General features: G+C 38.7%; 1 protein-coding gene and 1 long non-coding RNA gene across 7 annotated transcripts in view; one reads left to right on the top strand and one right to left on the bottom strand.

The window, feature by feature from the left end:
* Positions 1-251: 251 nt before the first annotated feature.
* On the bottom strand, positions 252-21616 carry LOC118722568. Its single transcript, XR_004989043.1, has 3 exons — positions 21605-21616; positions 6956-6961; positions 252-345 (listed from the first exon to the last, which is right to left on the bottom strand). It is a non-coding gene; the product is annotated as an uncharacterized LOC118722568 (long non-coding RNA).
* TRPC1 (transient receptor potential cation channel subfamily C member 1) overlaps positions 4542-24367 on the top strand; it is a 152086-nt gene continuing 132260 nt past the window's right edge. For 2 of the 6 annotated variants that reach the window (XM_045584121.1, XM_045584120.1), the window contains exons 1-3: positions 4542-4815; positions 10277-10431; positions 22327-22428. In XM_045584121.1, the coding sequence (XP_045440077.1) occupies positions 4668-4815; positions 10277-10431; positions 22327-22428 (405 nt within the window). In that variant the 5' untranslated portion in view covers positions 4542-4667. Of the gene's footprint in view, positions 4816-10276; positions 10432-10712; positions 10738-12675; positions 12748-22326; positions 22429-24367 lie in introns of those variants that run through there. The other 4 variants (XM_036444188.2, XM_036444191.2, XM_036444189.2 and 1 more) reach the window with 4 other exon arrangements.

Here is a 24367-nt window from a genome sequence, read left to right as displayed (position 1 = left end):
TTTTTTTTTATATGAGAACTCCTAAAGAAATCCCAAAGTTCATTCTCTTATGTAAGAAACCAGAGCTTTTTACTTAAAACTTAATTTCAATTCCATTGATGCTTTATATATGCTTGTTAGGTAATGACAGGCAACATATATATGTTGGCAAGATGTTATTAGGGAAATATGTCTGTGTATGTATATATTTTGCACCGAATTATCTGGGTTTTCTTAAATGGTATATATAAATTTGTGAGTCAGCCAACCAATAAGTATTTATTGTGCCCCCACTGTGTGTACTTTTCAGTTTGTAGCTATTTGGTACATGAAAATTTCTTTTAGAAATATTCATTTTTGCTGTGACTGACTTCTTCCAGATATTGAGCCAAACTTTGGCTAGAGGATTTCAAAATATTTTGATGCTATAATGTTAGCTTCATGTTACAGATGCTAATTTTGATTTCTACTGAAGCCCTAAATAATTTAGAAAATGCCAACTGAATCTCTTTAGCAGAAAGTAACACAAAGTGTTTTTTAACATAGAGCATTTTCACATGTTTTTTTCCTGCAGCTTCCTACAAGTTCGCAATGCTTGTGTTGCTTAGGAACAACTAAGTCTGAGACCTATTTTTGTCTAAATTTTTAGGAGTGGAAAGATTCTTTACTAACAGTTGAATTCAGAAATTAGCTTTCTTCATCTTCCACTGTCAGTACCAGTAAACTGCTGTGCAACAAAAATACTGTCACTTTATGAATGAGAAGTCTTACTTCCCTTTTATCATTGATTAAAATATACATATTGGTAAGATTTTCACTGGAATTATGAACAGGTAGAACTATGAAGTATATTCTTCTATAACAGAGATTTCCTTTCCTTCAATATTTTGATGATTTTCTCCTGTATGATGATTAAGATATGTTCTTGCTCTTTTGTAAGATTATTTAAATCATATTTCCCCTTTTGATTTTTTCACCATATATTTACTAAGTTATCTGATTTACAAGAAATTTAGCACTTCAGGGTGTTCTTTTTCTCATAAAATATATTTAATAAAAATTCTCTGTATGTACAAATGTGTCAGTATTTATTTTATTTACATCAAAATATATAACCCTGAAATTTATATATATAAAAGCCTGCCGCAACCTTTGTGGCAGAGTTCAGGATCTGAAGGAGGGGCCAACACACAAATGAAAATACTATACTAGAAATATGTATTTAGAAGGCATTGGACACTGGGGTGATGGGGGCTTGCCCAGGGTGGGAATGGCTAGGGGGTTGGTCAATTTGGAAAAAAGATGTACGTATGTAAAACTTTAGATCACATGTGTCAAACACAAGGCCCGAGGGCCAAGTCCGTCCCGACAGGCCTTGCAATGTGGCCCGCACCAAGCTGTCATCACTGCACTCCGCTGCGTTTCCATCACAATGACAGTTTATGACTGTTCAGTAAACCATTCGGCCCGCGATTTAGGCTGGATTTTAGATTTTGGCCCCTTCTCTGATTGAGTTCGACACCCCTACTTTAGATAATAATAAAAAGTAAAAATCACACACCAAAAAGGCATAGGGCGCCATGTGGAGACCTCTTTCTTGAGGAGAAACACCGACTTCTGGCCTAGTCTTCTATTTATTTACTTAGATACACATTTTCCCTTTAGTAATGCATACAGGCATATAGAGTGTAAAGTTTGGTAAACAGTAAGAGGATTATCAGGTTAGGGAATTGTCTTGAGCCACCACTATCTCAACAGACAAGGTGCTTAGTGTCAGTCCTGCTAACACCCAAGGTCCATTGGCCTTCTGTATTCTTTGGTGCACTCTTGTGACACTATCGGCAAACGGTGGCTTCCAGTAAAAGCTTAATATGCAAATTGTCCCCTTGGAGTTTGACCGGAAGACCAGGAGTTGGGCAGCCAGGGAAGGGAGGCCCTGGTTGGCAGCTAGAAGGCCCTGATTGGCCCTGATCACTGGCCAGGCCTAGGGACCTTACCTGTGCATGAATTTTGTTATTTTCCAGAAAATAACAAAATAAATAAAATAAGGTTATTTTCCAGAAAAGAGAAAATTACTAAAACAAAATTCCTAATTCTTTTTCCCCCCAATATATTTTATTGATTTTTTTACAGAGAGGAAGAGAGAGGAATAGAGAACCAGAAACATCGATGAGAGAGGATCATCAATCAGCTGCCTCCTGGGGATGTGCCTGCAACCAAGATACATGCCCTTGACCAGAATCAAACCTGGGACCTTTCAGTCTGCAGGCTGATGCTCTATCCACTGAGCCAAACCGGTTTTGGCTAATTCTTTAGTTAGTAAAAATAATTACTTAAAACTAATTAAAACAAACAAACAAAAAACACCTCTAGGTTATTTTGGGAGAGGGAAGGTCATTCTATGTTTTTTTTTGTTTTTATTTTTTAACATGAAGAAATTTAATAGAAACCAGCGACATATTACTACAAATTTAGTTTTTGTGGAAGTAATTAGGGTGAATCAACCAATTCAATAACATAAATTTGCCTATTATGATCCTGGTATGACATTAGACATGGAGATTTAGTCAAGAAAAATATATGACTTCATGAATCATATCCTAGTAAAGAGAGACATGTGATAAACAAATGGGAATTTTAGATAATGATAACTATAGTAGGAGAAATAAAATGGTAACATGATAGAGACTGATTTGGGAACTAGGGTGAATATTATTTTAGTTTGGATAGTCATGGAAGGTCTCTTTAAGGATGTGTGTTTGGACAGTATAAATGACTAGAGGCCTGTTGCACAAAATTTGTGCACTAGATGGGGGGAGTAAAAATTTTACTAGGTAAACTCACACACAAACCCAAACATGACCACAAATTTACAGTGAGCAACTTTGACATTTTACCAAATGCATAAACTTGCAACTGAACCCAACAGTATTAGAAGGGAGAGATTTATGATCTAGGGAATATTTTTGTTTAAGGCTAAAATGGGCTTGGCCAGTTTTTCTCAGTGATTAGAGCATTGGTCTGTACACCAAAGGGTCCCCAATCAACTCCTGGTAAAGGGCATGTACCCAAGTTGTAGATTTGTTCCCCAGCGGTAGTCTGGGTAAGTTTGGGAAAGAAACCAGCAGATCTCTCTCTCTCTCTCTCTCTCTCTCTCTCTCTCTCTCTCTCTCTCTCTCTCTCTCTCTCTCCTTTCTTTCCTCTCCTGCTACCCCTTTCCTTCCACTCTCTAAAAAGCAATGGAAAAAAATATTTTCAGGTGAAGATTAACAACAACCACAAAAAAACTAAGAGTAAGATGCAAATTGACTGTACCTTCATGATGCCCACCAGCCAATCAGGCATGAGTATGCAAGTTAATCCAACAAAGATGTCACAGATAAGGGGAAGGGAAAGGCATACATTGGCAGAGGATAGAAGAATGTTGCAAGATAAGGGGGTGAGAAAAAGGGGGGTATCAGATGGGCTTTGACCTTTGAAACTGCTATTCTTTTATTAGTGTAGATTTTTTAGTTAATGAATTTATTGTTCAAACTTCATAGGACAAGAACCCACAAGGAAGGGTCCACAGTCCAACTCCATGTTTCATTTTGAAGGAAGAAAAGCCCTCTAATACCTGGTAGGTCTGTCCACTAAAGTAGGCCAGAATTTCCCTGAATCTAAGAAATTAACTCAGCCCCTTGTGGAAGTCCAGAGGGGATAACCTAAACACAGAAGCTTCAGTAGACTTAAAAGTGTATGAAAAAGCCATTGAAGGGCTGTGATGCACAGTCTATCCTAAAAACGTGCTTATCCATGATTACGTGACAATACACTTGAATTATCGATACATGCGAATAAACGTATGAATCAGGAATGTTGCGACTTTCTACTATCACCAACGAGTTAAGAGTCTTCAGAAATTCGGGAAGCAGGGACGTCTTGCAGCGAGGCGAGGGCAGTGGACACAGGGACAGGACATGACTCCACAGTCACACAGGGGTGTCCACTGACCTGAGCCCTCACGGTTCAGCAGCCCAGAGGCCTATGGGCTTCTGCGCAGGAGGCGGTGGGGAGGTGCTGGCGCTGAGCTGAGCTCCTGGCCCGAAGCCTCCCAGGCCAGGCAATAGCCCAGGGACCTAGACACAGACTCACCGACAGGCCCCGCCCACCAAGCCTGGCCAGTCCCCTGCGATAGGCCTGGCTCGGCTGCGTAGCTAACACAGCGGAGCGTGACGAGAGGAGTCACGAGAATTTTCTGGGGGCGCCGCTTGGCTGGTGGTCCCCACGGTCCTGGACCCCGACGTTTGCAGAGCCGCTTCTCAGGACTTCCTCCGCATCTCCCCTTCGGCCTCTGCCTGGTCCGCCGTCCCTCCCCTGGCGCGGCCCCTGCGGCTCTGGCGAGGCCGCTCGCCGCCCTGGCGCCCGCGACTCTATCGTCCCCAGATCGGCGCGGACCGGCTCGGCCGGGGCGCAGGCGGCTGGGGAGGGGTCGCTGGCCCTGGGGTCGCGCCGGTGCCGCCACCGACCTGGGGCTGTCGGCGGAGGGTGAATGCTGGCTCCCAGGAGACGGGACCCTCTTCGGAGCCGCGGCGGGGCCGACCCATCCGTTCTCGGGCCCTGCGGCCGGGTGGGGTCCCGGGGCGCGGCCCTGGTCTCCTGGTCTGTCCCCTTCGTGGGGCGCAGCGGTGGCGGCCCTGTGTCCGAGCATGGATCCTTCTGGCGCCTCTTCCTCCTCCCTGTTTTCTTCCCTGTCCTCGTCATCGCCCAGTGAGGTGATGGCGCTAAAGGATGTGCGGGAGGTGAAGGAGGAGAACACCCTGAATGAGAAGCTTTTCTTGCTGGCGTGCGACAAGGGTGAGAGCTCGGCCCCATTCTCCGCTCCCGATGCTCTTGTCCTCCATACCCCTCAGATTCTCCGCAGCCTCAGCTTGGGCCTTCTCTCTTCTGGCGCCCAGCTCCGGACCTCCAGGCGCCCCACGCCGCCTCCACCTGTGAGTGTGCAGCTGGCGGCGGCGGGGGCGCGGCCCTCCACTGGCAGCCACTGTGCCCGGCGCTGGTCCTGGTCTCCCTTTTTGGCATCCTGTGTTTAGGTGGCGTTGGGGGCGCGGACCCTAGGATTTTGGCCCTGCCTCTGCTGCTGACCACCCGAATGACCTGGTCTCTCTTGGGGGACTTACGTTTTGTTTGTTTGTTTGTTTGTTTCCTTTTTGGAAGCCCAAAGGGCTTGTTTAGTGTGAAAATCCCATGACCTTGCTTAAGATGCCTCGTGTTTGTGGGCTCTCACCTGTTGTTCCCTCCCACCCCCGCGCTTCATTAAAATCTTAAAATCTTATTTGTGTTATAATATTTTAAGTTCAGCCACCCAATGCCTTGGTGTACAAGTGACTGTTGACTGGAATTAGATATGTCATAATCCTAGGTGGTGACAAAGACAGGACTGAAGAAATAGTTCCAAATTTTCTCCAAATTTACAGAACAACTTTGTTCGTGGTTTTTATTAGTGAGGAAGGTTTATTGCTCCTGAGCCATAAAGGTAGTGCAAAATAATTACAGGGTAAAAATGTGGAAGATATTTAATATTTTTCTTTAAAAAAAGATTCTTCACTTTTATGGTCATATAAAGTCTCTTCACTCAAGCATGCTTTCTTTTGTTGCATATAATAAAAGGAATGAGAAATTGATTGCCCTAAATTTTACTTCCGGTGTGAAATACTATACAATTTATTTTTCTACATCTATTCAGTGTGCCTTTGTTGACCTTAAAAAGGAGTCATTTTAACAGCAAAAATGGGTTTATTTGGAAACAGCAAAGAAGTGCAATTCAGGACAAGTAAGCTATAGCAAAAGCCATAGGCAAGGCCAACAAATAAAGGAGAAGAAAGTTTTATGGAGAAGAAGGAAGTTGGGAGGGGTAGTTCTGAAAAAAGTTCATTGGAGACAATTGAGAGTTAAGGGCATGATAGTTTCTCATGGACTGGGGTGATAAATTTCTTGCAGGATGATTTCTCATTGGCTGGGATTGTCAATTTCTTGTAGGAGACCTAATGTATATCTTTTATGTTTGGGCCTACCACTGATGATTCTTTCCTGTTGAGGATTTTCTGTTGGGTTCTGTATTGATAATCAATTCATCCTATAATTTGACTTCTAGTACTGCATATGAACACCCGGTCTGGCCTGACACTATTTCAAGTAAGATTTCCCTTTGTTAATTTTCACACCTTTCAATGGCCATGCTCACTTAGAAAACTCAGTTTAGGATCATGCAGACTTTGATAACATAAGCTCAAAGGGCAGTTTTTACACTATGAAAAGATTAACTTCAGAGGATATTTTGTATGTGCAAGGTTTTAAAAAAATATTTTCATTGAATTCAGAGAGAAAGAGAGGAGAGATAGAAACATCAAGATGAGAATCATCCATAGGTTGCCTCCTACACCCCTCTCCTCCCCTACCCCCAACTGGAGATCAAGTCCACAACAAGGGTATGTGTCCTGACTGGGAATGAACCATGACTTCCTGGTTCATAGGTCAATGCTCAATCACTGAGCCGCCTGATTTTTTTAGTAAGTATCAGTCTCTAACCCAGTGGTCGGCAAACTCCTTAGTCAACAGAACCAAATATCAACAGTACAATGATTGAAATTTCTTCTGAGAGCCAAAATTTTTAAACTTAAACTTCTTCTAACGCCACTTCTTCAAAATAGACTTGCCCAGGCCATGCTATTCTATGGAAGAGCCACCCTCAAGGGGGCAAAGAGCCACATGTGGCTTTCCAGCTGCAGTTTGCTGACCACGGCTCTAACCTCTTACTGCTTTTGAAGTAGGATTTGATTTACATAATATTTTGCAAATACATTATCTTATAAAGGCCACCTATGTAAACCACTTTTATGTTCTTATGTAATAGTATCAAATTATATTATGAAAACATTCCTTAAAATCCACTATGGACACAACTTTGAATTGTCTTGGAAATGTAAAGAAGTGTAACATATGTCTATAACCTCACAAAAATCATTGTAAATTAGGTAAAATTATGTAGTATTACTGGAGTAGATTGTGTAAGGTCTTTTCCCTAAAAAAATTCCCTAAGAGAGGGAATGGAAGATTGTGTTGCTCTAGCTGTGGTTATTTTAAAGCAAACAGAAAGTATGTCAAAAAGGGAATTTGATGTTCCTATCAAAATGAGAAATATGGTTTTAGTAAGTACTTATGTATGTTGTGTGTATTTAAGATTATTGCATGACATATTTAAAACAAAAGAATGTTTTTGTATAGGATAGTTTTGTGGCCTGTCCAGTAGAGCAGTTGAAATAACTTTGTATCATTTGTCAGTTTTCCATTTTATAAGATCATTAAGATTTTTTGGGGGGATTTGGCTTTTGGGGGTGGGTAGAAAGTAAATATGCATGCTTTTTTGCCCATATAAAGTAAAAAAGCTAAATAAATAAAAATTAAGGAAAGACTAAGTAGGTATTTTCTGTTTCAGGTATGTTAAAATGAGCTCTTGGGTTAGGTCGAGGAAATGGCTCATTTCTTACACTATAGTATCCTTTTACATGTAAAAAATAAATTGGAGTTATAGCAGTACTTTTTTTTTTTTTTTACATGTTTGTATCCACTAATATTATTAAACCTCTTTTGTATCACCCAAACCAAATCTACAAGTGGAAATTTCCTGAAGTAGCTATAGTTTCCACTGTTACATTGAAACTTTAATCAAACCAAATGGCAACTATTTACTATAACAACTCTGGGTTTGAGTGCATATACTTTTCATAGATGATCTCATTTCATCCTCACAACCCAATGAACTATAATATATCTGTTGTTATCCCCATTTTACAAATAAGGAAAATGAGACTTAGCAGAATTTTAAAATTCCTTTGTCTAAAGTAGCATTAGTTATGAAGTAGAACTAGGATATATTTTAGCTTGCACTATTAACCACTATGTTATATTGATCTAGTTTTATTTTTATTTTTATTTATTTATTTTATTTTTATTTTTTTATTGGTTGACTTTTTATTGTTTTTTTACAGAGAGGAAGAGAGAGGGATAGAGAGTTAGAAACATCGATGAGAGAGAATCATGGATCAGCTGCCTCTTGCACACCATCTACTGGGAATGTGACCACACCCAAGGTATATGCCCTTGACTGGAATTGAACCTGGCACCTTTCAGTCTGCAGGCCGATGCTCTATGCACTGAGCGAAACCGGCTTCGGCTTGATCTAGTTTTAATTGGATGAATGGAAATTATTTATGTTAGAAAAGACATGTTCACACTTGGACTTACTAGTTGGAAATCAAACTCGCTCTCTATGAATGTTTTATAAACCTTTCTGTGGATCAAATTTATCCAATAAAAGCAAAATCTTTAATAGCACCAGAGCAAATCTACTGTAGAACATCTATGTTTCTCATCCTTTTCATTTAGAAATTTTACTCTAAAACACAACATTTCATAATGTATTATATTTGGAAAGAATTCCTAAAGTAAAAATTGTGGATATAAGGTGGTAATGTGTATTTTAGTGAATGAGTGGGCCTTTGAAAGATATGTACAGATTAAGGAGTAAAGAAAAAACTAGAAAAGAGCCTGGCCAATGTAGCTCAGCTGTTGAGCTTTGACCCAGCAACCAAGAGGTCACTGGTTTGATTACAGGTCAAGGCACATGCCTGGGGTTGCAGGTTCCATTCTCTGTGGGGGATCCTGCAGGAGCAGCCAATCAATGGTTTTTCTCTCTCATTGATGTTTTTAACTCTTTTACCTCTCTCGTTCCGTTTCACTGGTCTATCTGTATATTCACGATCAGTTCAACTTATGATTAAAAGTGTCACTTTCTAAAGTGTTTGTTAAGTTTTTGCCATAGAGCATGAGTGTCTATTCATAGTGCTATGAAGAAAATACTTCTTTTTGTGATTAGTTTTCTTAAAGTAACTAAGGAGATGTGGTATCAAGAAAATTATGGTTCAGCTTCATCCAAAATGCATGGAGGGCTTTAAAGTCATTGATTTCAAATAATATCACTCTCCCTGTTTGGGTTGTTCAATTTTTGGAAAATTGTCCCATTCACCAAAAAGGTTGTGGGTTAATTTCCCAGTCAGGTCAGGGCACATACCTAGGTTGCAGATTTGATATCGAGGATCGATGTTTCTCTCCTCTCTCTAGAAATAAGTGAGAGCATATCCTCAGGTGAGGATTAAAAAAATAATAATAATAGAAAATCTATTTGAAATTTACCCCTCCCCAAATGTTACTTTTTTTTTTTTAATTCACCCATTTAGTCAAGTTTTAAGATTTACTTTTTCTGTATTATGAAATCATATCTTTTTCCTCTGGTTTTCACTCTGTTCTTTTCTGTAGTTTTTCTTTTGTGGTAGTTGTTTTGTTTTGATTTTTTGTTTAATTTATAGATGTCTAAAGAACAACTGTATTTGCAAGTCACTTAAATGGTTTCTATTATATTTTAAAAGAAATAATTAAAAGAAACAAAACTCTGCTTTCTTTGTATAGTTAATTAGATTTCTCTTGATTTATTTCCCTTATTACTGCACTAATTGGTCAGCAGACAAATGATTGCTTTTGTCATTATTCTCATTTTTTTTCCCATGGGTCAACTGTTTTGATGTTGGCTAGAGTTAGGCAGAAGGAATCCTGCATGCTCTTGACAGGTTAAAATTTTACTTTGAAATATTCTGACTTTGGCCTCTACCAGCATTAACCCCACTCCTATTTTAGAGTTTTGTGAGTTGGGTGTTCCCTGATCATATAATCTAAACAGTTTCATTTATGAGATGAGTGTGTGTGTGTGTGTAGGGGAGAAGAGGAGAGGAATTTAGGCATTTTTTTTTGTCAAGCATATACATATTAACACTGCTTTTCCAAAGGCTATAAAATGTCTTCATAATATCCTCAGCTTATTACTAGATCTCATTTATAACTATTTTGATGTATGAGTAAATGTGGGTATGTATTTGAGATGTAAAACTTTAAACTTATAATTTTTCTTGCTTTCAGTATGTATTTTTGGACAATCTTTATTGCTTAAAATATCTTCTAAAAGTTTCTCTCCTTATCATTCAGTTATGAATTTTAAACTAGCAACTTTTAATGTTTGCAGCTGATGTACATATTATTTTACCAAGATAAAAGTTTTTAGCAAAGAAATGTTAATGTTTTTGCCCATTTCCATATAAAAAAACAAGTTTAGGTTTTAATCTTTTAAATTAACAGGCTAAGTTTTCTTTACAGTCATTCACATTTAATATGTCATGAGTATTAAATTGTGTTTGTATTTGTTATTTAGGTGACTATTATATGGTTAAAAAGATTTTGGAGGAAAGCAGTTCAGGTGACTTGAACATAAATTGCGTAGATGTGCTTGGGAGAAATGCTGTTACAATAACTATTGAAAATGAAAATTTGGATATACTACAGCTACTTTTGGACTACGGTTGTCAGGTACAAGGCTAGATAATTTTATTTTGTAGCTTCTAAGTTCTGTTAGATATGCCATATTTTCTTCTTTCTAGTTCCCTCTCTTCTTGCCTCCCTTCCTATCTTCTTTTTTTCCTTTCCCCCTTTCTCTTTCTTCTCTTTCACATTTAAATTGATTTTGACTCATAAAAAGTTTTAAAAACAAATCAAAAGCCTATTTATCAAAGTATAATATTTTACTTGATTTATTTTTTTCTTCCAACTTTTACATCCCTTCCTTATTTTATGTGTTTTATATCTGACAGAGAAAATTACCATGACTTATTAAAGGTGACTTTGTTTTTCTTATTTATATTATGGTAATATTATTATATATCTAAAAATACACAAGTGTTCCAGATGTGTCAGGGGAAAAGATTTTTCTGTGACCATATAATTTACAAGCATAAGAACAAAATGCTCCTGACTCACAAAGCAATTTTTAATTTGACTCTGATGTTCTCTTAAGTTTTATTAAATTTTTCTTTTTGCCTGAAACTTAATGTTTACTTAAAACTAAAGGTGAGTGAATTTTTTAAACTGGAAAATACTGATAATATATATATATATATATATATATATATATATATATATAGAGAGAGAGAGAGAGAGAGAGAGAGAGAGAGAGAGAGAGAGAGAGAGTATTTTTTGTTTGTTTGTTTGTTTGCCTAATATGGGACTTAGCACATGAATTCTGGCGTTTTTTTCTTTCACATAATATGATTGATTGCTCTGTTGTAGCTTTAACTTAATGAGGCATCCTAATATATAAAAACTCTGGGTTGTAATGACCAGTAATGACCTAGGCTTGACCAATTGGAAGTCAGTCCTGCAATCAGTGCTGGGTTGCCCTGACTTCCGCTGATTGTTTCCAGTGTAGGTGCTGTGCCCCAGCACTGACTGCTGAGAGGGGTACAAATCGGGGCCAGGGAGAGGCCTGAAGAGAGAAGCAAGGACTGATCCATTGCCTCTGTGGCAGCTTTTGATCAGCACTTGCTTCTCTTTCTTTCCCAATCTGGCCAAAAGACATACCTCCATTTCTCTTCAGGCCTCCACTGTGGCTACTGATCAGCCCTGCCTTTATGATCAGGCCCTGTTGATAGGCCCAGAGACAATGACTGGCATAGGAACTGACCAATCAGAACCAAATGTGGGTGCTGTGGGGAGCCATTGGCTGCCTAGGATGTGGAGCTTCTGACATGACTGGCAAGAAACTGACCAGTCAGAACCAAATGTGGGTGCTGTAGGGAGCCAATGGCTACCTAGGAAATGGAGCTTTTGATGCTGACTGGCATAGAAACTGACCAATCAGAACCAAATCTGTATGCTGTGTTTAGCCAATGGCTGCCTAGGATGTGAGCTTTTGATGCTGACTGGCATTGTAACTGACCAATCAGAACCAAATTGGCCAGCAGAGGATGACAGTTGGGGGTGAGATCATGCGTGCAGGGGAGGGCAATTGGGGGTGAGACCAGGCCTGCAGGGGAGGGCAGTTGGGGTTAGTATTAGGCCAGCAGAGGAGGGAAGTTGGGGGCAACCAGGCCGGGAGGAGAGGGCAGTTGGGGGCGAGATCAGGTTGGCAGGGGAGGCAGTTTGGGGCAACCAGGCTAGCGGGAGCGAACAGTTAGGGCCAATCAGGCAGGTAGTCAGGCTGGCAGAGGCAATTGGGGTAGGGAAGCACAGTTAAGGGTGATCAGGCTGGCAGGCAGAGGTGGTTAGGGGCAACCAGGCAGGCAGGCAGGTGAGCAGTTACAAGTCAGCAGTCCCAGATTGCAAGAGGGATGTCCAACTGCTGGTTTAGGCCTGATCCCTGTGGTTGGACATCCCCCAAGGGATCCTCAATTGGAGAGGGTGCAGGGCTGAGGGGAACACCCCCCTTCCGTGCACAAATTTCATGCACTGGGCCATATATATATGTTGGAAACACTCAGAAGACTTCAAAAATATAAATAGGTTAGTTTATGGATAACATGGTACTGTCTCTGAATATAATAGCTAGATAGATAAAGAAGTTGCTTTCCCAGCAATTTCAGTTATCTAGACATCAATGTGACTCAGAAAGTAAATAAAAAGTACCTCTGAGTGGCCAGAGCCCAGAAGTTTCTGACATACAAACTTTGGTCAGAGGAATACTTTTGGACCCCTTCTTCAAAGTCTGTATTTGTTAATTTTAGATTCTTCTTTAAACAATTCAATTATTTAGTTTTCTAATCCATAGAGAGAAGTGCAGCAGAAGGGACATGATGACTACAGAGTTCAGTGCCTATGACTATGAAAGAGGTCAACAGTATTACATACATGGTAATCCCTGAGGGAGCTGTATGTTAGAATAATAATGTTTATAACAGTGGCTCAGAGTCAGTAAGAAAAAATTAAATTATATTCAGTGTGGGAGCCTCAGTTGGCAGGGATCTTCCTCCTCCACATCCAGCATTGTAAGAGAGATGAAACAGGTTCTTGGTAGAGGCAGCTGGGAATTGAGAAATAAATGAAATAAAGAGAGCTGACACAGAAATAGATTCAAAGCTGGGTCCCGGGTGGGTTGCTGCCCTCTTCTGCTGGAGAGACAGATAATGATGACCTGTCCAGTGCATTTATTTTACACCCCCAATACCAGGAAGTTATCACCAACTTATTTGCATTCTTAAGTAGGTCCTAGCATGCCTGGATTTACATATCTAGTGCTGCCCCTGCCGACACCTGGGCTGATATGAAAGCCAAGCTGACAACATGTTGCCCGTCTTGGGGAAACATGTTCCCAAGGAGTGGCTCTGCCTACACCCTGAGTTCAGCTGATGATAATTAAAGAAAATTGCCCATGTGCCTTCCCAGGTGGCCCTCTACAATTCAGTGCCCATTGTTTCAGACAAAGGAAGAATATATATATATTGATAGTACTTCTAAAAGCAGAAAATTTCCATCAAAATAGTTTAGTTTCAAAGTTAAATACTTAAAGGTATAGAAAATCTTATATAGTAAAAGAATAATTTGCAAATTGACCACACCTTCACTACACCCACAAGCCACACCCATCAGCCTCGCCCATCAGCCAATCAGGAGCAAATATGTAAATCCAACCAAGATGGCCTCAGCCACTGAGAGCAGAAGGGAGGTGTGGGTTTCCCCTGAAATGGAGGAAGCCAAGCTTTCCACCTGCACTTGCTGGCCTTGGCCATGATCAGAGTTAGTTGATTGGAGTGGGGCCATTAGAGCTGGGCAATGGGAGCCAGCTACGGTCCCCTGCAGGCGATGGGAGCCAGCTGGGGGTCCCTGCCCAGGGCCCAGCCTCGGCCAGAGGCTTTTGGTCTTGGGTGGGGGAGGAGCCAGGTGATCGGAGCCAGCTGGGGTCCCCTGCCAGTGATTGGAGCCAGCTGGGGGTCCATGCCTAGGGCCAGAGCTTTGGTCAGAGGCTTTCATCCTTGGCTGGGGGAAGAGCCTGGCAATTGAGCCAGCTGGGGGTCCCCTGCTCAGGACTGGAGGCTTTAGGCTTTGGCAGGGGCAGAGTTGGAGATCAGAGGAGATAGGTGTGAACTACAGAGGAAAGACCTTTTCTGACTGCTCATTGGCTAAGCTCCCTGTATGCCACTGGTAATATTCTTAGTAACTTGAGTATAAGAATCCAAAAAGGTGACCTAGGGCTTTTCCACCACACTCCTGGGGAAAAAAATGAAGGTTCGCTGCTGGAGGGCTAAGAAATGCCATAACCTGCCCTAGACGATTTGGCTTGGTGGATAATGCCTAGGTTTGCCAACCTCATGGTCCAGGTTAGATTCTGATCAAGGGCATGTACCTAAGTTTCAGGCTTCTCCCTGGCTGGGGCCCAGGTCAGGGCTCATGCAGGAGGCAACCAATCAAAGCATTCCTCTCACTTTGATGTTTCTCTCTGTCTTTCCCTTTCTCTTCCACATTCTCTAAAAGTCAATGGAAACATATCCTCAGGTGAGGGTAAAAAAAATGAAAGAAAGAAATGTCATATCCTATGAAAGACACATCTTGAAAATGCCTAAAGAAGTTGTCATTTTTTTTTTTCATGGTGGAGGGACTGGAGTCCATGTTGATGAAAACATGATGGCTGCAGTGACTGGCAGTAGCTCCAGCAGTGGGGTGATGGGGCTGGTGCCTTTCCCTGATCAGCCCAGTTGTCTCCCACTAAGGGAGGCCAGACTGTAGCCATCAGTTGGACATTTCCTGAGGGCTCCCAGTATGTGAGAGGGGGCAGGCTGGGCTGAGGAGACTACCTCCCCCCCGCCCCCCTACACAAATTTCGTGCACTGGGCCCCTAGTAAGGTTATAAAGGGAGTCTTGGATGATTCTTGATAAAGGAGGCATTATCGTATAATAATTATTTTTGTCTTTTTACACATGTGACTCTCTATATATAATCTGCAGTGTATACATGATTTTTTTTCACATCCCTGATTACATTTGAATATTATAGCCAGCCTATATAGATGTTACATTTTATAGATCAGAAAACTGAGGCTTATGGACTTCAATGAATTACCCAAAGTTCTAAAATAAGGGCAAACCCAAGATATTCTGATTATAAATTTCATCTCTAGGGAGTGGTGGTCAGGCTGAAGAAAAGCAGCAGTCATGGCCATGGACATTGTGAGAGTGAGCGAGTGACAACAGAGAAGAGCAGGCTACTAGTGCCAGCTCTTTCTCAGGGGACATCTTCTATATTAATAAAGGGCACTAAAAGGGAAGGGTGTTATTGAAGGAGTCAGGACAGTGCAACATTGTAAAAATCTAAAGAAACAGTCTTAATAAGTTGCCTAGAAATCAAGGAAAATGAGGAATTTTTGAAATTCCCATCAGTAGAACTAAGAAAATGATGCACATGGATTTTGAGAAATTTGACAAAGTGAGAGGAAGAAAATGAGTGGAAAGAAGATAGAATCAAGTCAAGTTATCAAAGAGTGAGAAAATATCTCATGTTTGGGGAGGTAGGGAGTAGGACTAGCATGTCTGTGAATGAAGGACCAAGGTCCTATAGAAGACAAAGCATTAACTAGAATGCTAGGGCAGACTATTTAGCTTCAGAAAGGAAGTGGTTTATTACTGCGAGCTTAAAGGAAAGAGTATGTGAATTGTTGAAAATTCCGAGGTGAGAAGGAAGATAACAACCTCATTAATACATAATCCTACATAATAAAGCCCAATATGCAAATTGAACGGCAGAATGACCAGTTGGCAGGAGGTGGAGCCAGCAAGTGGTGGTGCCAGACCAGCAAAGGCGGGTGCCAGTGAGCAGGAGGAGTGGGCAATGATCAGAGGGCGATGGTGACTGGTGGCGGTGAGGTGATGGGGGGCACGGTCAGCCACTCACTGGCCTGCACCCACAAGTCACTTCCCGCAGAGGGAGGCCACCAGTGACAGTGGCAGGGTGATGGGGGGCGGTGATTGGCTCCTTGGTCACCTCCCACAGAGATGACCTCCTGGATCATATTGAGCCACACTGTCCAGGCATATAGATATTTTTAAAATAACTTAAAACATTCTTTTTCAGACTTGGCTTTTTTATATAAGTAAATATATATTTTTTATTTTTTTATTTATTAAATTATTATCTGTGTACATATTTTAACATTCCCCCCCCCCCACATACCCTCCCTCCCCAGAGTTTTGTGTCCATTAGTTGTACTTATATGCATGTATAAAAGTCCTTCGGTTGATCTCTTATCTCCCCCAGATCTCCCTACTCTCCCTGGAGTAATTTTACAGTCTGCTTGTTGCTTTACTGTCTTTATATCTATCTTTTGGTTTGTCAGTTTATAATGTTTTTTAATGTCCATAAATGAGTGAGGCCATGTGGTATTTTTCTTTTATTGACTGGCTTATTTCACTCAGCATAATGTTCTCTAGTTCTATCCAGGTTGCTGCAAATGATGAGAATTCCTTCTTTTTTATGGCAGCATAGTATTCCATTGTGTAGATGTACCATAGTTTTTGGATCCAATCATCTGCTGACAGGCACCTAGGCTGTTTCCAAATTCTAGCTATTATAGATTGTGCTGCTATGAACATAGGGGTGCATATATCCTTTCTGATTGGTGTTTCTAGTTCCTTGGGATATAATCCTAGGAGTGGGATTACTGGGTCAAATGGGAGTTCCATTTTCAGTTTTTTGAGGAAACTCCACACTGTTCTCCACAATGGTTGCACCAGTCTGCATTCCCACCAGCAGTGCACGAGGGTTCCTTTTTCTCCACAACTTCACCAACACTTGTCGTTTGTTGATTTGTTGATGTTGGCTATTCTGACAGGTGTGAGATGGTACCGCACTGTTGTTTTGATTTGCATCTCTCGGATAATTAGTGACTTTGAGCATGTTTTCATGTGCCTTTTGGCATTCCTTCTGTCTTCTTTTGAAAATGTTCTATTTAGATCCATTGCCCATTTTTTAATTGGATCATTCATCTTCCCTTTATTTAGTTGTATAAGCTGTTTGTAGATGTTGGAGATTAAACCTTTATCAGTGGTAACATTTGCAAATATGTTCTCCCACACAGTGGGCTTTCTTGTTGTTTTGCTGATGGTTTCTTTTGCTGTAAAAAAGCTTTTTATTTTGATGTAGTCCCATTTGTTTATTTTCTCTTTAGCTTCCATTGCCCTAGGGGCAGTATCAGTGAAGAAGTTCTTTTGGCATACGTCTGAGATTTTGTTGCCTGTGGATGCTTCTAGTATTTTTATGGTTTCCCGTCTGATGTTTAAGTCCTGTATCCATTTTGAGTTTATTTTTGTGCATGGTGTAAGTTGGTGATCTAGTTTCATTCTTTTGCATGTGTCTGTCCAATTTGCCCAACACCATTTATTGAAGAAACTGTCTTGACTCCATTGTATATTCGTGCCTCCTTTGTCAAATATTAATTGAGCATAGTGATTTGGATTGATATCTGGGTTCTCGATTCGATTCCATTGATCTATATGTCTGTTTTTGTGCCAGTACCAGGCTATTTTGAGAACAGTGGCTTTGTAATACAGTTTGAAGTCTGGTATTGAGATCCCTCCTACTTTACTCTTCTTTCTCAGGATTGCTGTGGCTATTTGGGGTCTTTTATTGTTCCAAATGAACTTTTGGAGAGTTCTTTCTAGGTCAGTGAAATATGCCGTTGGTATTTTAATAAGGAGTGCATTAAACCTATAGATTGCTTTAGGAAGAATGGACATTTTGATGATGTTGATTCTACCAATCCATGAACATGGTATGTTCTTCCATCTGTTTACATCTTCCTCTATCTCTTTTTTCAGTGTCGTGTAGTTTTCTGCGTATAGGTCCTTTACTTCCTTAGTTAAGTTTATTCCTAGGTATCTTAATTTTTTTGGTGCGATGGTAAATGGAATTGCTTTTTTAGTCTCTGTTTCTATAAATTCGCTGTTGGTGTATAGAAATGCCATAGATTTCTTGGGATTAATTTTGTATCCTGCTACATTGCCAAATTCATTTATTAAGTCAATTAGTTTTTTAATGGAGTCTTTTGGGATTTTTATATACAATATCATGTCGTCTGCAAATAAGGATAACTTTACTTCTTTTCCAATTTGGATGCCTTTTATTTCCTCCTCTTGTCTGATTGCAATGGCTAGTACTTCCAGTACTATGTCAAACAGGAGTGGCGAGAGTGGGCATCCCTGTCTTGTTCCTGTTCTTAGAGGGAATGGTTTGTTTTTGCCCATTGAGTATGATGTTGGCTGTGGGTTTATCATATATAGCTTTTATTATGTTGAGGTATGATCCTTGTACTCCCACCTTGTTGAGAGTTTTTATCAGGAAAGGGTGTTGGATTTTATCAAATGCTTTTTCTGCATCAATCGATATGACTATATGATTTTTATCTTTCAATTTGTTTATGTGATGTATCACGTTTATTGATTTGTGGATATTGTACCAACCTTGCATTCCTGGAATAAATCCTACTTGGTCATGGTGTATGATCTTTGTGATGCTCTGCTGGAGCCGATTTGCTAGAATTTTGTTGAGGATTTTGGCATCTATGTTCATGAGGGATATTGGCCTCTTTCATTGAGTTGTCTTTATCAGGTTTTGGTATTAGAGTGATGCTGGCTTCATAGAGGGAGTTTGGAAGTGTTCCTTCCTCTTGAATTTTTTGGAATAGTCTGAGGAGGATAGGTTTTATTTCTTCCTTGACTGTTTGGTAAAACTCTCCTGTGAAGCCATCTGGCCCTGGGCTTTTGTTTGCTGGAAGCTTTTTGATGACTGTTTCAGTTTCTTCCCAAGTCACTGCTCTATTGAGATTTTTAGATTCTTCCTGATTGAGTTTTGGAAGTTTGTATTTTTCTAGGAATATGTCCATTTCCTCCAGGTTGTTCTGTTTGTTGGAATAGAGTTGTCCGCAGTATTTTGTAACAATCCTTTGTATTTCAGCGAGATCTGTTGTTATTTCACCTCTTTCATTTTTGATTTTGTTTATTTGGGTCCTCTCTCTTTGTTTCTTGGTTAGCCTGGCTAGAGGTCCATCTATCTTGTTTATCCTTTCAAAGAACCAGCTCTTGGTTTTGTTGATCTTATGTATTGTTTCTTTGGTCTCTATGTCATTTATCTGTGCTCTGATTTTTGTTATTTCCTTCCTTCTGCTTACACTGGGCTTTTCTTGTTGCTCTTTTTCTAACTCTTTGAGTTGTAGTTAGATCATTTGTTACCATTTTTCTAGTTTTTTTGCAATAGGCTTGTAGGGATATGAACTTCCCTCTCAAAACTGCTTTTGCTGTGTCCCATAGATTTTGGATAGTTGTGTTTTCATTGTCATTTGTTTACAGGATGTTTTTAATTTCTTCCTTGATTTCTTTGGTAACCCAGTCCTTGTTTAATAGCATGCTGTTTAGTCTCCATGTGTTTGATTTCTTTGGATTTTTTTCAGTGTAGTTAATTTCCAGTTTTATGCCACTATGATCTGAGAAGATGCTTGATATGATTTCTATCTTCTTGAATTTGAAGAGACTGCCTATGTCCCAAAATGTGGTCTATCTTTGAGAATGTCCCATGTGCGCTTGAGAAGAATGTATATTCTGTGGCTTTGGGGTGGAATGTTCTGAAGATGTCGATTAATTCCATCTGGTCTAGCGAGTCATTTAGAATTGATATTTCTTTGCTGATTTTTTGTTTAGATGATTTGTCAAAGGGTGATAGTGGGGTATTAAAATCTCCTACTATAATTGTATTGCTATTAATCTCTCCCTTAATGTCCTCCAGCAGTTTTTTTATATATTGGGGTGCTCCTGTGTTGGGTGCATATATATTTACCAGGGTTATTTCTTCTTGTTGGGTTGCTCCCTTTAGTATTATGAAGTGGCTATATAAGTAAATATTTTTATACTTGAAGTTTATCCTTTACCAAATACTGTACCTGAATATAATTTAACTCTATCATCATAAGTGGGAATCACTGATAATGTAGTCATTTTAGTTTCTTCAGATAGCCTGAAACTAAACACATTTGTCCTTACATTAAATGGCTTCTCACTTCTCTCTCTCTCTCTCTCTGTGTGTGTGTGTGTGTGTGTGTGTGTGTGTGTGTATGTGTATGTGTGTAATGATTTTGCTATAAAGATATTTTCTTTTCAATGGTCAACAATAGCAGTTATTTTTTTCTTTCTCCCTACATTGTTGATTTTAATCTAGTTGTTCTCTTATTTAGTAGACTTGAAGGGTACTTGGGAAAACCAGATATTTGCATTTGTAGTGTAGTTGGGGCAATTCCTTCAGGGATATAATGACCATGAAGTTAGTTTATAATCACTCAGTATAGTTTTTTTGGGAGATGTGCAGCTGGAGCCATGGTTATAGCTCAGATTACTGGAGTTACTTGGTATTTTGACTTAGCAGTGGCATTACTTTGTTAGTTATATAGGTTAACATTTAAAATCAGAAATGAAATGTTAAGAGAAAAGAACACAGTTTTTGTTGTTGTTGTTGTTGTTGTTTGTTGTTGTTGTTGTTGTTGTTGTTGTTCTTCTTCTTCTTCTTCTTCTTCTTCTTCTTCTTCTTCTTCTTCTTTATCTTCTTCTTCCTCTTCTTCTTTGTCTTTTTTATTTTTCCTCACCTGACCAAATACAGTAAAAACTAAAAACCCAAGAGAAATGGTTGCTAGAATAATAATAATAATGCTAGACTTTAAAGAATAGGTTATAGCCCAATGAACCTTAAAAGTTTTAGGGAATAAAATAACAAATTAATTTTCTTATGAGGGTGAGGAGTTTCCCTATGAGAATACATAGGTTGAATATTGCCCCCAACTATTTTTTGATGATGCTTGCTCCTATTTTTTAGACATCCACTTAATGTCTGTCATTTTTAGACCTATTTTAAAAATATATATATTTTTTATTGACTTCAGAATGGAAGAGGAAGGGAGAGATAGAAACATCAATGAGAGAGAATTATTGATTGGCTGCCTCCCGCATGTCCCCCAATGGGGATTCAGCCCGCAACCTGGGTATGTGCCCTTGACCGGAATTGAAACTGGGACCCTTTAATTCACAGGCCGATTCTCTATCCACTGAGCCAAACCAGCTAGGGCTAGTTTTATTTTTTTAAAGAATGTTGATCAATAGTTGATAAAGATTATAACAGTTTAAAAATATACAGAGTGAAAATAATCAGGGCACTTTGTTAGATTAAGTCATTATTTATCTCTTATCTTTCCTTCTTGCCTTTATGATTTTTCTTTAAAAATTATCAAGCCCAGACTGTGGCTCTGTGGTTCAGTATGGACCTATGAACTCTGAGATCACGGTTCAATTCCAGATCAGGGCACATACCCAGGTTGCAGGATTGATCCCTGGTGTGGGGTATGCAATGGTTCTCTCTCATCATTGTTGTTTGTATCTCTCTCCCTGTTCCTTCTGCTCTCTGAAATTAATAAAGAAACATAAAACATTTTTTAAAAAAGAAAAGAAACCCCAAAACTTGATGTCACAATTTCCAAGTATTATAATAAAATCAAAATGCAGACTTTGTTACAGAGTTAAAAGTCCCCATTTGCTCAGCCTTTGGTTATTTTTTCTTGCTGTCGAAGTTGAAGCTTCAAAATTAGCTATAGTTTGGGGGTAAAACCACAAAGTCACTTTTCCCTACTGTCTCAAAGGACATTGTAGCCTAGTTCTTTGTGGTTTTACTTGATTAGATTACTGATACTAATTTCTGACCTGTACCATTTCAATCATCTATGTATGTTTTCGAGATGAGCTCTCCCTCTACGTATTTTCCATTGTCTGCTCTTTTCATGATTGCATTGATAATCATTTTTATTAGATTGAACACAATTTACCCGTAGTTCTAGTTCTTGGCAATTTCTTTTATAGATTTGCAATGTTAAGATTCAAAGTAAGGCAAAATGTATTATTTGGACAGACTAAATTTTTGAAATTCAGTATTACTGTATACAATACAGATTAATTTTAAAAAATGGTTTTATTTATAAACTAAAGGCCTGGTGCACAAAATTTGTGCACTTGTGGGTTGGGGATGTTCCTCAGCCTGGCCTGCACCCTCTCACAATCTGGTAGCCCTTGAGGGATGCTCCAGCTGTCACCTGAAATCACATGGAGGTGATTGTGTGGGCCTAAGCTGGCAGTTGGGCTACCATGGAAGTGGGAGTCTCCTGACACTCCACTGCACTCACCATCCATGAGCCCGGTTTCTGGCTGAGCTGCACTCTTCCTGTGGGAGCACACTGACCACTAGTGAGCAGCTCCTGCATTGAGTGTTTGCCCCTAGTGGTCAGTGCATGTCATAGCAACTGGTCATTCCACTATTCAGTCAATTTGCATATTAACCTTTTATTACATAGGATCAGTAAAATAAATACTTTATCTTTTTTTCCTCCATTTTTATTTTTAACTTTTTTTTTTTTAAAGTCCACAGATGCACTTTTGGTGGCAATCGACTCTGAAGTAGTGGGAGCTGTTGATATACTTCTTAATCATCGACCAAAACGATCATCAAGACCAACTATAGTAGTTAGTACTCTTAAATGTTTATTAATTTGGATTTTTTAATCAAAATAAATCTCCTACCCCATTGCCATATTTTCCTTCCCCCAAATTTATTTGTCTTAGGGAAATAGATCTCTTTTGCTCTGTAAAATATTGCTTTAAAGTAAGTAGACACTTGCAAGAATAATATTGTTTTCAGGAAAGTTTTAAAAAATTAATGATATTTCTATAATTTTGTCAGTATGGATTAGTATTTTAGTTTGGAACATTCTGCAGGTTAGGCTTAAGATAAAAATTAGTCTCCACATGAATTTAATAATTAAATGTAAACAGTGAAACCATTAAACTGGAAGAAAATGTAGGTGAATGTTTACTGACTGGGAGTAGAAGGATGTTCTAAGCATAAAATCAATGTCTGTTTAGAAGTTAAATTTCTGGAATTCAGTCATCAAGCAAAATTTAAATAAAAAGCAGAATAACTGGCAAAAGATATTTGCAGCATATATCACAAGTTTATAATCTTAATATAGACAAATTGGTGAAAAACACCAAAATCAGAATGGACAAGAAAAAATCCTCAGAAAAGAAAATATAAAATTCTAAATTTTACTTATAATCAAATACAAGATACTATTATTTGCTTATCAAATTAGCCAAGATTTTAAAAAATAATAATCACTAATGCAAAAAACTAGTCTAGTCTCCTACACCATTGTTTAGGGGGCTTTTTTGAATAGCACTTTGGCAAGATATGTCAGAAAAAGGGAAGATGTTCATATTCTTTTACCTAGTGCTTTATCTTGTAGGGATTTGCCTATGAAATGTGGATAAAAATGTTAATTGTAATCTTGTAGTAGTGAAAAAAACCTAAATATTTTAAGATAGAAAGTTGGAAATATAAATATTATATATTTAAATGGCACTTTTAAAAGAATATTTAGGAAGATGGAAAAATAAAATCTAGGAAGTGACAAAAATGAGAATAGTAAACTGTATATGTAATATGATCCAAGGTTAAAAATATGCATAGAAAAGGAACTGTATGGAAATGTGGCAAAATGTTACCTAGTGGTAGCCATCTTATTGCCAAATTAAGGATATTTTTTTACTATTTTTCTTTATTGCTTTTGTAATTAGGAAGATATTCATTAATAGTCAGATAAATTATGCCTTTAAAATGGGATATTTATTGGTTGTATATAAAAATTTTTAAATTATATTGGTGAAAATGTAGTGAAACAAGCAAACTGCTGGAGTGTAAACTGGCTATACTAAGTAGAAAAATATTGTTTAAGAAACAATTATAAATTGCTTATAGATTATTTGACATTATCTGAGAACAATGAGAAACTGCTAAATTGCATACTTTAACATGTATTAACTGAAATATTCTACTGAAATCTAGACTATTAAAAAGTTTGTGTGTGACTTTTTCCAGAGGATGGTGTGAACTACTGTAACTGGTGGTAAGAAACCACAGGAATAAAGAGGGGAAAAAAGGGTTAAGAATGTAGCCTTTGTCCAAGGATCAGAAATATCTATAATCCTGTTTAATTTTCTGTCATCTATCCTGTAGTTACTCTTACATTTTGCTATACCTGTTCCACTTTCTAGCATTTAAACCCATTTACTATCTTGTGGGGAAAGCGTGTTATTGGAACAAATGACTGCTATTATTTCATTACCATTACTACTATCAATTGAATCTTGTGTTGCAAGGCTGTGGTAATCTTCACCTGCTCAGTAAAAGAACACTTTATACTTTATTACTAACAAATAAGTATTTGTTTGAATTCTTCCAGCAACAGCAAGATCAAATTTTAATAGCATATTACTTCTCGACAGGCAATGTCAAATATTTTACATATTTTTTTAACCATTTCAGTGAATTCATTCTGTATTATTGGCTTATCAAAATTGTATTTTAATACATTTTGACTTTCATATTCAGAAGTGTTTTTTT

Source organism: Pipistrellus kuhlii, unplaced genomic scaffold (genome assembly GCF_014108245.1).
Source record: "Pipistrellus kuhlii isolate mPipKuh1 unplaced genomic scaffold, mPipKuh1.p scaffold_m20_p_2, whole genome shotgun sequence".
NCBI classification, from domain to species: Eukaryota; Metazoa; Chordata; class Mammalia; order Chiroptera; family Vespertilionidae; genus Pipistrellus; species Pipistrellus kuhlii.
Note: the sequence above shows the minus strand (reverse complement) of the source record. Positions and strands in the feature narration are given on the sequence as shown.